Source organism: Notolabrus celidotus, chromosome 6, assembly GCF_009762535.1.
Source record: "Notolabrus celidotus isolate fNotCel1 chromosome 6, fNotCel1.pri, whole genome shotgun sequence".
Lineage (NCBI taxonomy): Eukaryota > Metazoa > Chordata > Actinopteri > Labriformes > Labridae > Notolabrus > Notolabrus celidotus.
Window position 1 is genome coordinate 20,093,905 of NC_048277.1, and position 15,493 is coordinate 20,109,397.

Consider the following 15,493-nt stretch of genomic DNA (forward strand, 5'->3'; position numbering starts at 1 on the left):
GACGAGTAGTAGAAGCTGTTGCCGCTGGAGTCCAGCACATCCGTATCAGCTGGAGTCCAGAACGTCCACAGCAGGAGGATGCCTACAGCAGCTCAGAGGGACCTACGAGACAATGGAGCTCAGGGACTCCAGAAAGGTCTATGGTTAGTAACTTTAATGGGACAGGCAGAGGTAAAGTAAGTGATGAGGGGGTTGGGGGGAAGGGGGTGAGCTAGGATCGCAGTATGTCAGTGTGCCAGTTCCCCAGGCAGTCTAGGTCTATAGCAGCAAAACTAAGAGCTGGTCCAGGCCTGAGCCAGCTCTAACTATAAGCTTTATCAAAAAGGAAAGTTTTAAGCCTACTCTTAAAAGTGGAGAGGGTGTCTGTCTCCCGGACCCTGACCGGTAGATGATTTCAAAGGAGAGGGGCCTGATAACAGGCTGGGAAAGGCTCCTTTTGGTTACTGTATTTGAATTTGTACTTTCTACCAATCAGAGGCTCTGTTACATGTCAGTGCTGATCTCAGACTCTATCGCTTTCATAGTTGTGAATCCATTGGGCTAAAAGTAGATCAGTGTATATTAATGGGAAATACATGCACATGACTTTGTGTGGATTGACGGTATTGAAATGTTTTTTTTTTTCATAGTAAATTAGTATTTAGAAATTAGTTTATCGTGGTTATTTACTCACAACTTCCACATATTTAAATCTGCATCTTGACACATAAATTAACTGGAAGGGACGTCTGAAGTCTTTGTCCCTGTTGCTGACAGTTGATGTGCAATGCGTTACACAAAAAACCTTCAAAGCATTACAACTTGTGTGCCAACATTTCATGTTCCTGCTATATGCTGTACTTAAGGTTGCAATAATCACAGTAAAGGCCGGTGAAATCCTTAAGGGGATTTGCTATGAGCATGTGGCAGTATAAAAGATTCAAGGTTAGACTTTTCAGACTGCCAAGAAGAACAAGTGTGAAAGGTGCCACGAGACTCACCCCCTTAAGTCCACCTGACATTTCCTTTGTTAACTTGGATAAGAAAAACGCCTTTGTCTGCAACATTCCTCCCTGTTTTGTCTCCACTATTTCCAAACTTTCCCCTTTCGTGTCTCAGCAGCTGTATATTTTTTGGCCTTAGCACTGCTGTTTTGTCTCTGAGGTCAACACAGTGAGTCACTCTCTCACGAAACCGAGTTCAGACAAGGGCCCATAAAAGATTAAACTCTCAGCTTGAGTGGTGACCTTGTATCATTCACTGAATTTATTTGCTTGAATCTTTTGGACTGTTTGGGAGGTGAGGGAGTGGATGGATGGATTCGAGTGAGGTTGATAAGTTCACTTTCGGTGTTATTGCTCAGTCCTGGACAAATTCTACCCCTTTTTTGTCATCCCTTTGCCTCACGTGAACTCCTTTCACTCTTGTTTTGCTGTGCACAGAATGTTTTGCAGCGCCTGTAACGGCCCTTGTGATAAGCCCTGCACAACCTCTGTCATCGACTCTGTGGATGCTGCTCAGCTCCTCAAGGAGTGCACCGTCATCGAAGGCAACCTGGACATCAACATCCGCCGTGGAAGTGAGTACATCTTTGCAGAGATAATAAGCCTTTAGATGTGAGGATAACATTACTGCATCACACTCCAGGAAGTGTGAGCAGGCTCAACTTTCCTATGCTGTGTTGCACCTGACAGATAAAGACAGATAAAGGGAAGATCCTGATTGCATTACCTCCTGTGAGGCCCATAAAATCAACATTACATCTGCTTCCTGCACTCTAACCCAATTATCAAATTATGCTATAGTGCTGTTTATTTGCACTGTCGACAGGGTGGCTCACACGCTCATCTCCACATATGATAAAGCTTCTGCAATGTAGCACTCATTGGGATATGTTTGTATTTATAGATCGCCCGGGTGTTATAGAAGCAGTGGACGTTCCTGTGTCAATGAAATGTGCCTTTAATATGCTGTTTCTGTGTGTGTCTGTGTGTGTTTGTGTTTATCCCCTGTCCCCAGATAACATAGCGTCTGAGCTGGAGAGCTTCATGGGATTGATCCAGACAGTGACGGGCTATGTGAAGATCCGACACTCCCACGCACTTGGCTCGCTGTCCTTCCTCAAGAGCCTGCGTTACATCAATGGGCAGGAACTCATCGACAAGTACGGCTCGTCTGCTCCCTCTGTCTGGCTTTAATGTGTGCATGTGTGTGAGGGAATTAGAGAATATGAGCAAACCGCAGCAGAAGAGGTTTTTGCTACCGACATTTTATTAAAGTTACAGCCTGGATGGAAGAATTCTGTTCCAATTATAACAGTGTCTCAGGACTGACAGCAGGTCTGTCAGCCTTGACTTCACCCTGATATCAGCAGCAGTCTTAGATATGACAGGAGAGATTTTTATGGGAATGGCCACGGGGGTCATGGGAAATCCTCTCGCCCTCCTTGTAGTCCTTTCTCCCAGGATAAAGTTTCACTCAGAGGAATGCTGAGAATGGCAGGCATTTGCTTCCCTCTTGAGGTGTTCTGCTGTGTGACTGTGGCAGCTTGAGCTCAAAGTATTTGCATGGCACGGTTTCTGTCTCATGTCTTTCTCAGTACAAACCCAGCTCACTTTCAGATTGACACACAAACCTGATGTCCACCTGAGCTAGGGCTTAACACTGCCACCAGGTGGCAAAACTTTTTAACAACATTCCTGTCAACTGCAGCTATCTTTAGACATCTTCAGGCATCATGAAATAGCAGTTTCTCAACCTTTACGACTTGATTGTAACCTCCTCTTTTGTAATTTCCTCTGTCTTCAGTATGTATGCATTCTCTGCTATCAACAACCAGAACCTGCAGTATCTGTGGGACTGGAATCAGCACAATCTGACTATCCTAACTGGACGATTGTTCTTCCGCTTGAACCCCAAACTCTGCATGTCTGAGATCCACAAAATGTGGGATAAGACGGGCATCACTGTGAAACCAGAGGAAGGAGATTTCCGGAACAATGGTGAAAGAGCAAGCTGTGAGTATCTTCCCATTAGATCTCTTTTTTCTTTACCATGCTGTCAACTTTGTAGATGTGTCTCATTGATGGTCCTGCTTTCTCACAACAGGTGAAAGTCATATCCTCAAATTTAAGTCTAACTTCACAACAAGCCATACAATCAGGATGATGTGGGAGCGTTACCAGCCGCCAGACTACGGAGACCTCATCAGCTTCATCATCTACTACAAGGAATCGTGAGTTATTCTGAGGACAAACATCTTATTATGCTCATATCATGTGATTAGATAAACGGAGGCAGAGTGAGTAGGAGTAATGGGGTCTTGGCGTTGGAAATGTTTTATGAAAGTCTGAACTCCATTTTTCAAACTGCAACGGTCTTCTGTGGAAAATATGATCTTTGTCCGGTTCTGTATATTTTACCCCAATCAATAGTAACCAGGTGCACTTATTGTTTTGAGCTTTTTGCATTGATTTCCTGCCTTAGAGGCATTCAGATTTCTGATGACCAATGGAACAATTGTTCTAATGCAAAACAAACCACCGAGATTACGTCATATTCACAACATCCACGTCTGCTTATTTTTTGAGGTCTGTGTTTGATTACCTGTCAGATTTTCTTATTGAGCGGCTCCAGAGTGAACAAATGACTGCCTTGAAGGAAGTGAATCAATCAAAAAGTTTTGTGTTATGGTTTGGAAAAGGGTTTGCAGTTAGGCAAACACAAAGCATTTGTAAATACAGGCCAAGAGTATACAAAACCAATGGCAGCATTTGAAGACAGATCCATCTGAGCTAGAATGTGTTTGACTCTCAGAACTGAAATGTGAAGGGAATAGATTTGAATGAAGTGTTAATTCAACCTCTTTTGTGTCTTTTTCTTTTTAGCCCTTTCCAGAACATCACAGAGTTTGACGGCCAGGACGGCTGCGGCTCCAACAGCTGGCACATGGTGGATGTGGATCTCCCTCAGGAAAAAAACTCTGACCCAAAAGTCACTCTCCCACACCTCAAGCCCTGGACTCAGTACGCTATCTTTGTGAAGGCCATCACCCTGCAGGTGGAGGACAAACACATTGCTGGGGCGAAGAGTGAGATAGTCTACATCCGCACACGCCCATCACGTAAGTCTGGCTGTCACATGGGACTCCCACCAGATCCGTGTCCGGTCCGTCTCCGATCCGCTGCAGTCCGGCTCCGTGCTCTCTCATCCGTCAACACCCACCGGTTGCGTTCTCGGAATCTAACAATGACAGTTTTTTATTCTGAAAATTAACCAGGTTTTTATTTTGTTTTGGTGCCTGGTGCCTTGCGTAACTGATCCGTTGCGTTCCGACCTGCCGGATCGAAGAAACCCGGAACGCAACGGAGTGGATCCAGTGAGGGTTAACAGATTGACTAGAATAGAAACCTATCAGATCCGGTGCCATGACGGATTGGAGATGGACCGGACATGGATCTGGTGGAATTTGGCCTTCAGTGTGTCACCCTAAATTCTGCAGTCGTTTCTGTTGTTGCTAAATGTAACATGAACTTGACTTCTACCTCTTTGCAGTGCCTTCCATGCCCAAAGACCCACGTGCATTTGCCAACTCCTCGACCAAGCTGCTGGTGAAGTGGTCACCTCCAGCCTTTCCCAACGGCAATTTGACGTACTATAGGATCCTCTGGCAGCGTCAGGCTGAAGACAGAGAACTTTACCAACACAACTACTGCTCAAAAGGTAGAAGACACTCATCCTATAAATAAAAAAATACTGTTTACCGTCTGAGCTTTACTTAATTTGAACCCTTTCTTGTCATTAAAAAAAAGGGTTGATAATAATTATGAAGCTCAGGAACCAGAGTAGCATCAATGTGCCCCTCTTATTGTGGAAAAGAAAGTAAATAAGTCTAACACCCAAACTGTTTAGTGCTCCGTGAAAGATTTGACACATCTTTGTGCATTAAATATGTTACAGAGTATTCTATCTGGTCCTTCGTAAACACTCTTGGTTTTTCCATTAACAGAGCTAAAGATCCCAATCCGTATCCCGGCCACGGGTCTCACAGACATGGAGGACAGCACCAAGCCCACCAAGTCGGACCTAGCAGGAGCAGATAAGGGTCCGTGCTGTGCTTGCCAGAAGACGCCCGAGGAGAAAGACAGAGAGAAGGATGACCGCGTCTTCTTTAAAGTTTTTGAGAACTTCCTGCACAATGCCATCTTTCTGCCAAGGTAAAAACACAGATGAACATGTTACTACGATACCAGTCACTCGTTATATCCTCCTACTATCGCCCCTGCTCTTGTGTGCCTTGATGGGTCAAAATGAGGAATGAGGTGGCAGCCCGGGTGTAATAGCTCCTCTTTGGACCTGACAGGATCCTGCCATGGGGGTGTAGGTGGACAGTGCGGGAGTTTGGCTTTGCCTTCTTTGTCAGGCGGCGCAGATGAGGAGACATGCTGAGTCTGATTCAAAGCCTTCTTAGTGCGCTTGTGGCTTTCTGTTGCCATGGCAACTGTGGCACGGGGGGGGGGCATGTTAGGGACCTAGCGGGCAGCAATTTAAGCAACACAAACAAACCCAGGAGAGAGATGTGATTAAGGAGTCTGAGGGCCAGGTTTGGCTGCACAGTCGTCGCTGTTTAGACCTTTGCTCTGCACAATAGAGACTGACATCTGTGTTGTGTTATCAATGAATGTGCTCGTGGCCCACTCTGTTCCTCAGCCACAATCCTTTTATTCTCATGTAGACGGTCAAACAATCTATACATCTCCAACATCAATCACATTAAAGTATGGAGACCTTTTATATACTCTTTTCTCCGTTCAAACAGCATTCAGTGTTCTTCTCTGCTCCTTGTAATGCTCGTGTGGAATTGGATCGATATGTCTCTGGAGGAAGAATAATAAAAAACGGCTTTCTCTTGTAATTAAACACATATCTGCCCCTCCTCAGCACTCCTGCTGCTCTCTCAGGCTATGTTGATTTGTTATAGTATAGCTGTCAAGGAAACAGGCGGGTGGCAGGTCCCTGGGCCTGCAGCACAGAGGGTTCAGCCTGTGTATGCACAGACTCTCCACTGTAACAGAGCCAGCATTATTACAAACCACTCCAGGGAAAGATCTCTAAAATCGGGGAGGTTTTTTCAAAAGTTCAGGGTTTAGACCCAGGGTGAGGGGAGGGAGGGCGGGCGAAAACAGAAACAGAAAGAAGAGGAAATGTTTTTCATTCTGTCCCGCACCACTCGGCACTCTACTCGCCTCCTCCTCTTGCATGCTCTCTTTGTCCAGGACCCTCTTTTTTTTTTTTCTGGAGTGAGACAGCTGCCAGGAAATGTACAGTGGATCCATCTGGAATTTAAATGAATGAGGGAAGAGCCTCATCAGAGTTCGGAGACGGGCAGAAAGTAAGGGAGGCAGGCAGACAGACTGATTTACTAGCGGAGAGGAGGTCTGCTGCCAGTATCTGTTTAGGAGACAATTTGGTGTGATCCAAAACCTGTCATCAGCTCACAGGAGTTTTATTCACTGAAATCATCTGATGTTAAAACCCATGATGAATATATACAAGATGAATTGATAATAACTCCCTAGATTTACCTTTCCATCTGTCAGATTCAGACATCCTTCATTCTTCTTGTGTGCTGCAGACAGAATGCACAGTCCTTGCTTTCCTCTTTGGACACGAACGGTAGTAACTGGCTAGTTATAAGGTCATGTTTCAGTCAGCTGAGGAGCCTCTTGTTGAACACCCAAATAACTTCTCTCCAGTTTTCTCTCGTCTGGCCTTTCAGTGTGGTCTCTTAATTTGTCTTTCATTTGTTTTTCTCTCAAAATAAACATGATAGATCTAGATTTACACGCTACTCCCCTGTCAGTTTGCATAATTTTGATGTACTGTTAGTAGAGGCAGGATCACACTACAGCAGCTATAACTGTCAGACAGGAATGTTGACATGTAAGTGCGACTGGACTCTCCCACGGATCTGTCTGTGTTTGTGGGTGAATGTCTGCACAGACACAAAATACGATAGGCCCCAGTTTTGCACAGAGAAACGTATTAGTTTGAAACTACAATGATAGTGTTTCAGATCACATGGTCAGTGGACTAAGAGGCTGCTTTTTCAAGAACTGTTGTGATATTATATTAAGCAGAAAGAGAAAAATTATTAGACTCAAGACTTTGAATTGTAAGAGAATCACGTTTTTCAGTCATACATTTGATGGTAAGCAGAGACGCTCAGCTGGCGGCTGCGGCTGTGCGTCAGGTCTCCACGTGCGCTTTTTAAAAGAGGATCAATACAAAACTGCTGCCAACAACAACACGAACACAAAGGTTGACAGCTTTAAACAGGATATTTCCCACCTTTGGATACAAAGGCAACAGAAAGGTGGGAAATTCTGGTACGCTACGTTTACAGACCAGCAACATCAGAGCCGTCTGGGCTTTTCTCCAGCTGGACTGATTATGACCTGGTTGTGCTCCTGGCTGACACCTGACCGAATACACATGTTTATAAGATTATGTCCGCGGAGAATATTTTAATGAGCCTGATCGTTGATATTCTGCCTGTCAAACATGTGCCCGTATTCAATACCGTCAGTTATATGCATTTTGTTGAAAATAAAATTTAGGGGGAAAACAACCTATTTGGCATTATTTTTGACGTAAGAATAATAATGTTTTTTTTTTTTTATCAATTAATCGATAATTGATCGTTAACATTTCCAAAAATCGATCACGGAAAATAATTAAAATGTACATCCCTAGATACGACCAAGCGGCAACCTCCGGTCCCAAACAGCCCATGCGGAAGTGTTATAAACTGCAATACATCGAGAATCCGCTTGAGGCTGGCTGCAGAAACACCGGAAACCACATAGACACCAATTTAAAAAAGACGATCTTTGCAGCATAAATAAACATGTTTACAGCCTGGTTCAAAAACCGTCTTGGCTCTTCGTCGCTGATTTCTCTATCGGCACACACTGTACGGGGGTGATTTTTTTCGGCCGAACCGGAAGTAGTTACTGACGCGCCATTTTAACTTGCATCCCAAAGCTCAACGCTGCTGGAGGAGAGAAGAGCGAGGAGCAAGGAGGCTGATCGGAGGAGGGATAATCGAGGAAACAAGAGAACAGACTTTGCGGAAGTCTTTTCTTTGACAGACACGCCCCCTTATTGAATATCACTCACTGATTGGACGCTGCAGCGGCTCAGACTTAACCGAAACTTAACATCAGCTGAGTTTAATAACAAAGTCTGACCTTAAAACAGTCACTAAGGGTGCCCTGAAACAGATCATAAACATACGTCGGTTTCTAAACAGTCTGTATGTGATAAACTGAGATTGAAAAGTGTTTGATGTGAGTTTTTACAAAATACTGAACGCAAAATCATAAATTCAATATAACAGAGGATGGATTATGTTATATCTGATTGTTTTTGTCAGATTTACTGTCTAACAAAATAGAGTAATAGAGTCTAATATCCGATAGAATATTTATTCATGATCAGTTATTTCTCCTGTTAATGTCCCCCGTTTGTTCTCTTTTTCTTCATTAAGAGAATAAACGTCTGACAGTAAAGTTTGTCTCTTAGTAAAAACACTTGTTATATTTCCTGTCAGGTTAATACAGGGTTCCCACGCGTCCTGGAAAACCTGGAAAACCTGGAAAATAGTTGACCAGTTTTCCAGTACTGGAAAACACCTGGAAAATGGGAGAAAAAGTCAAATGTCCTGGAAAATTATTCCAACATGACTGCGTGTGACCTGACAAGGTTAAAAAAACACATCCCCATTCAACATTTGTGGACATTTTTGTCATTCAGTTCTATTTAAATCAATCAATGCACTGATCCTCTGATTATTATTATTATTTACTTATTTCAGTAAGGCAGCTTCCAGATTCCTTTGCTGGCTCTTTTGTTTTTTACTTAGCTAATTTTATATTTTTTGAGAAAAGAGAAAGCTGAGATGAGAGTTGGCCATCATTGTTACTTGGTTGCACTAATAAAGTGCTGTACATCTGTGGTTGCATTATTCTATAATCAATTTGCCATAATTTTTAAGCATGTAAGTGATGATTTCATGGATAGCCATAGACTTTCAATGAAGACTTTCACTAAGAGGAACATATTAGACTATTGAGGAACTAAATTAGGAACAAAATTTAGACTGTCATACCAGCTTGATCATCCCTGAAAGTGTCCTTGAAATGTCCTGGAAAATGATCTCTGGAAAAGAGTGGGAACCCTGTAATAAAGTTTCATATAAGGCTGATCATTAATGAGCACGGGGTTTGAAAAGAGTTGCATGGTTTCTATTTTCCCTTAAAGAAATAAATAGTTGAATAATGAGGCATTTTACAGGTGAATCGATCCGTGATGCTTCAGGACAAAATAAACAGAGAGCAGATTCTCTTCATGTGCAGGTGTGTGTTAAACAGGTAAACGCAGAGACAGAGCTCTGTTACTGTTTATATTTATCAGAGTTATTACAGTGAACATGTGTGTTATCAGAGTTATTACAGTGAACATGTGTACAGACACAAACAGCTGTTTAAGCCGTCATCACAAACCAACGTCGCTTCACGTGACGCTCCGGAGGAGAGGACGTCTCATTTCTCTAAATACAAATCTCCTCTTTCCTCTCTCCTCTGGTTTCATTTCCTCGCATCTCTGGTGGGTTGGACTAAGGCACAAGGAAGAGACGTAAGGATAGACGTTTAGAGCTTTGAGATGCATCCATAGCTGTTGGCTAGGAGGCTCAAACTCCGCCCCTTTACGTCACACTCTCCCTGGTTGAGTTCCGCATTTCCAATATGGCTGCCGCTGTCGATTGGCTTCCAAACAGCTCTCAGGAACAGATGGGTGACGTCACGGATACTACGTCCATATTTTATACAGTCTATGGATACAACACGATATGGTACGATGCAATAGGATAGGATAGGATAGGAGAGGATACGATACGATATAATACGATACGATATAATACGATGCGATATGATATGATTCATTGCAATATAATATGATATGATACTATACATTATGATACTACACGATACGGTATGATGCAATAGGATAGGATAGGGGAGGATAGGATACGATATGATACGATAGGATTCATTACAATACGATACGATACAATATGATTCATTAAGGAAGGCTACGATACATTGTGGTACGATATGATACATTAAAATATAAGATATATTATTAATATAATCACCTCTCAACTTTTTTATACACTGTGATAAAAACCTGGCCACCTGTTCATGCTTTCCTCATCACATTTCTCAATAACTCCAAGACATTTATCACCTTGCAAGCTCTCTGTAAATGTCTCTATTTACTGAATATGACCTGTTGTCACCTGCTGTCAATACAGCTTTATTTTTCCAGCTCAGTCAGAGCCAGGAAAAATCTGTCTGGCTCAAACAATTACTAGCTTCAGTTTTTTGCAGGTAACAGTCAAAGGTAACTGTAGGCGAGGTGCCTCCGGGGCGTCTACTGTGTCTGCACTGCTCCAGACAGCTCCATCACCAGCACTGTAAGACTACATCACTAATGGCAGAACAGCACCCAGTCTGGCTGATCAAAATTTGTCAGACTTTAATTTTTTTTTTCCACCGTGAAAAAAATCTCTGTCTGGTTCTTTTTTTCTTTCTCTGTGTCTGTGCTCCTTGCTCTAATCTGTCTGACCTCATCCTACCTAACAGCTCCACAGGGAGTAGTGTGCAGCATCTGGACACATGTGACACACACACACACAAACACACACACAAACAAAACACACACTCACTCCACCCACCTTTTGGAGAATGCGTCAGTTCTGTGTTAAATACCTCTGGGAGCTTTTAACCTACAATTATTTGTTACAGTAGAATTCCAAGGGTTGTTTTATCTCATAACAGACTGCACCACCTCCTTACATTTTTCTGCATGGTTTGTCCCTCTGTATTTCAGACCTCCTGATCGCAAGCGTAGAGATGTTTTTGGCGCGGCTAACAACACACTGTTGAATGAGCTCGGTGGCAGAGGGAACACCACCTTTGGCCCGATTGAAAACAGCACAGATGGAATTCCTCCAATAAGGGAGTATGCATTCTTAGAAGACAAAATCACCTCTGAATATTTAGAGATTTCCAACCTACGACCCTTCACTGTGTACCGTATCGACCTCCATGCCTGTAATGAAGAAGTGGGCCGATGCAGCGCTGGATCCTTCGTCTTCTCCAGGACCAAACCTGCAGGTCCGAAATTACGAAACAATCCGTGATAAAAATAGGGGGGCAGCATGCAGTCACCTCATCTCTCACTCATTTGCAAACACATTCCTGTAGTAAGGTTATGTGTGTGTATATTTTTTCTCCAGCCAGAGCAGATGACATCCCAGGAAAGGTGATCTATGAGAGGAGCGACAAGGTGGAGGGTTGTGTGTTGCTGCACTGGCCGGAGCCCGTCATGCCCAACGGAGTCATCCTGATGTATGAGATCAAGTTCCGTCTGGGGAGCGAGGTGAGCCAGGATGTTTGTAATTAAAGTACTCCTCAGGCATGTTTTAGGACGTATCAAAACATGCAAAGATACACAGATACTGCCAAGAATAATGTTTGACTAATAGGTATTTTCCACAACAAAGTTCAAAGCAGTCTTCTACTTTTTTTCCATCAGTGGGAAAGCCAGAAACTATGACTACATTGTATCAAACTCTGTAGATACATCATTCTGCACTGTTTATCTTTTGGAAAACAGACTTCCACTGTTGCGAGTGACTGCTTGTGGTTTTCCCAGCTGTAACTGATATGTTTTTGTTTCCATCCAGTCTGAGAAACACGAGTGTGTGTCGCGGCAGCATTATCGCGAGCACAGAGGAGCAAGGCTGACCAACCTGGGCTCTGGGAATTACTCTGCTCGTGTGCGTGCCACCTCTCTCGCAGGAAATGGCTCCTGGACGGAGAGCGTGTTCTTCTATGTGCCACCACCGAAACGTAATGCAACAGTTCTCCCACAAATACACACACACACACACACACACACACACACACACACACACACACACACACACACACACACACACACACACACACACACACACACACAGAATACTGCTGGACAATTTAAGATTTACAGATAAGAAGTAAAGTGGTGCTAATCTCTCTTATCGTTCTCTTCCTTCTGACAGGAGACGACGGTGTTACGTTTTACCTGGTCATCATAATTCCCATCATCGTGACACTTTTCATCGCCAGCCTCACCACCATTCTTTTCTTTGTGAACAAAAAGAGGCAAGTACCTTTTATGAGCCGGGTCTACGTAGTGAGACAAGGTCTCACGATGATGTTCTGCATCACTATGCTCATGAAACTTAATGGCCGGTGTAATGCTAATTAGAATTAATGGGTGTTGTTATTTTCATTAACATTCCCCTGTCATAAAAAAATAAGACTTCCTGTAAGAATTACACACGGGGTCCACAATCAGACCAGCCTACTGACTGACTCTAATGTGTTTGTGTTAACAGGAACAGTGACAGACTGGGGAATGGAGTCCTTTATGCATCTGTGAACCCAGAATACTTCAGTGCTGCTGAAAGTAAGAATATCAGATTTTTACTCTTTTTTTGTTACATAAACTCAACATATATATTAAAATTATACTGCTTTGGTATTCCATGATGTTTTTACCTGCTGTCCTTTATTTTCAGTGTATGTCCCCGATGAATGGGAGGTGGCCAGAGAGAAGATCACCATGCACAAAGAGCTGGGTCAGGGCTCCTTTGGCATGGTGTACGAAGGCATCGCCAAGGGGGTCGTCAAGGATGAACCCGACACACGAGTAGCCATCAAGACAGTCAATGAGTCTGCAAGCATGAGAGAGCGCATTGAGTTTTTGAACGAAGCCTCAGTCATGAAGGAGTTTAACTGTCACCATGTGGTAAGAGGAAATGACCCTACACTGGTTACCATAAAAGCACTTTAAAGAGAAAGTCACAGAATAAATGCACGTTCAAAAACATTGATAGAAACAAACGATCACATCGGATACGAAACAAAGAGGCAGCTCTCCTGTGATTGTGGCAGCTTCCTTATTAATCTACGTATGTGTAAGAGGTGTCAGGTCATGTGTGCAGATCTCTGTGGTTGTCTTCACTCAGGCAGCTGCAGCCCGAGGCAGAGCTGAACCTCCTGCAGATTGTGTACATGTCCTCATCAGCACGATCCCAGCCTCATTAACTACTTTAAACGGATGTGTTAGAGGTTTTCCCTCTTGTGGAGCGGATGTTACAACCATTTGAACAAGTCTGCTAGAAAGCCAAAATTTAATTATTAAAATCCATTTGAATAATTCAAAAGTAGATGTTTTTTTTTAACAATCTTCAAAGCAATTTAAAGAAAATTATTGTTGCTTTTTATACAATTGTGAAAATAGAACACTAGAGTGCTTTAGAGGTAAGGAAGACCAGGCTGGCTAAACAACTTACAAACTATGAATAATACACATTTTGTGTTGACTTTGCAGTGTGTCATATTTGCAGTAAGTATGAATTTAGATAAATATGCTTGCGCTGCTGTCAGACAGAAAACTTGTATCTCCATATTTCATTTATGTTTTCAAGAAATGTATGTCTTTGGTCACCCTTAATGCCTGGCAGTGGGAATTACAAACTTTCAGCCAATGAAAAGTATTAAAAAGAGCTTGTGACTGAATCCCATTCAGCGTTTTGTTATTTGAAAAACTTTAATTTCCTGAATAGCTGTAGCTATACTGTATAGCCAATTCAAACAACCAGTGAATTGTTCATCACCATGCCTTTAGACTTCAAGCAGACTTTCTCCTGCAACCTTGAATTTTTAAGAATTGAATTTTTTACATCATATATTCCCTTTAACCCTCCTATTATGTTCATTTCTCTGGAACAGCAATAATGCTCCTGGGTCAGTTTGAGCAGGGATATATTCAATTATCCAAAAGTCTCAGAACCCCAAATAATCCCATACACATTTTTTAGAAAAATATAATTTCTAACTCCATTACTAAGCATTTAAATCAAGATTTGGTCCATTGGTGTTCTTTAATTCTCACAGATCATGGTTCAATGAGGATAACTTTTTTTTTAATGTACATTGGAAAGCCCTGAATATAAATACAATAGTTTTACATGAAAGATTTTAGTTAATTTTATTTAAAAAAATATATTTTTTTATTTTTATGAAGTGATGTTGATAAATGGACATCTGTTACATGCTGCCCTGATTTTATTTGCTGCATTTAACTGGTTTGGAAGGCATATATTGCCTAAAATAGACTTTAAAAGGGTCAATTTGACCCGCAACGTAAAAGGAGGCTTAAGCAATAAGAAATTGTATACATGATCTACAAAAGTTTGAAACATTCTAACTTACTATATGTAACATGCACAGTATTGTGGATGCAGCCTTTGACTCCTCTCACCTGACCTCTGCTTTTTTCTGCGTGGTGCAGGTGCGGCTGCTGGGCGTGGTCTCTCAGGGACAGCCAACATTGGTGATTATGGAGCTGATGACCCGTGGAGATCTAAAGAGCTATCTTCGATCCTTGCGCAAAGAAGTAAGCCTTACCAATGCCCTTTCTTCCCTGCAAAATTCCATCCCTCACTTTGTGTTTCTGAACTGTACCCAGCACCTTGGAACGCAGTAAAAGATGACTGACTGCAGAGTTAACACATTTTTCTTGTGCTTTACCCTCTCCCAGAACTCCACCAGCCAGGTCCTACCCCCGCTCAAAAAGATGATCCAGATGGCAGGGGAAATAGCCGACGGCATGTCGTACCTAAATGCCAACAAATTTGTCCACAGAGATCTGGCTGCCAGGAACTGCATGGTAGCAGAGGACTTCACTGTGAAGATTGGAGGTAAGTCAAGTTAATACGGTTCCATCAGCCTCCCCTGGATGCTCGATGCTAAACCCACTCCACCAGCCTTGAAAAATAAGTGTTTGGATTCCAGTGAGTGCCTGGGGCAGTGGAGTCTTAATGTAGATGAACGGGGCGAGGGGAGAAGGTGCAAGGATGGATGAGCTCTCAGGAGCTTCCTCTCCCACACAGAATGAGTGATTTCCAGTGGCTACCCCAACCTCTGATTTCATTCTCTCTCCCCAGATTTTGGCATGACGAGAGATATTTATGAGACGGATTACTACAGAAAAGGAGGAAAGGGCCTGCTGCCCGTTCGCTGGATGTCTCCAGAGTCACTGAAAGATGGCGTGTTCACCACCATGTCTGATGTCTGGTATGAGAACACATCACTAATAGGCCTGCAATATACAAGTATAAACCTGCTCTAATCCAGGGGGCATGGAAACTATTCCAGAAATGTCTACATACTGTGTGTTTGTGTGTGTGGATATGCAGAGGAATCAATCCTATAAAAACATGCACATCACTTCTCAGCCCGTATTCTTAGCTGCATTTTTTACTTTACTGTGTGAACATGCATTTCCTACCCTCAATCCTCATTATGCTCAAAAAGCCTCAGAAACCATC

The 15,493-nt window shown here is 42.8% G+C and overlaps 1 protein-coding gene across 1 annotated transcript in view; it reads left to right on the plus strand.

Moving 5' to 3' along the window:
- Positions 1-15,493, plus strand: part of igf1ra (insulin-like growth factor 1a receptor) — an 87,295-nt gene that overhangs the window by 63,279 nt on the left and 8,523 nt on the right. Inside the window, exons 4-19 of the mRNA XM_034685051.1 lie at positions 1,422-1,558; positions 1,999-2,143; positions 2,788-2,996; positions 3,088-3,214; positions 3,867-4,102; positions 4,534-4,701; positions 4,988-5,195; positions 10,936-11,222; positions 11,345-11,487; positions 11,795-11,960; positions 12,155-12,257; positions 12,494-12,564; positions 12,677-12,906; positions 14,455-14,559; positions 14,704-14,863; positions 15,110-15,239. Coding sequence (XP_034540942.1) covers positions 1,422-1,558; positions 1,999-2,143; positions 2,788-2,996; positions 3,088-3,214; positions 3,867-4,102; positions 4,534-4,701; positions 4,988-5,195; positions 10,936-11,222; positions 11,345-11,487; positions 11,795-11,960; positions 12,155-12,257; positions 12,494-12,564; positions 12,677-12,906; positions 14,455-14,559; positions 14,704-14,863; positions 15,110-15,239 — 2,625 coding nt within the window. The remainder of the gene's footprint in view (positions 1-1,421; positions 1,559-1,998; positions 2,144-2,787; positions 2,997-3,087; positions 3,215-3,866; positions 4,103-4,533; positions 4,702-4,987; positions 5,196-10,935; positions 11,223-11,344; positions 11,488-11,794; positions 11,961-12,154; positions 12,258-12,493; positions 12,565-12,676; positions 12,907-14,454; positions 14,560-14,703; positions 14,864-15,109; positions 15,240-15,493) is intronic.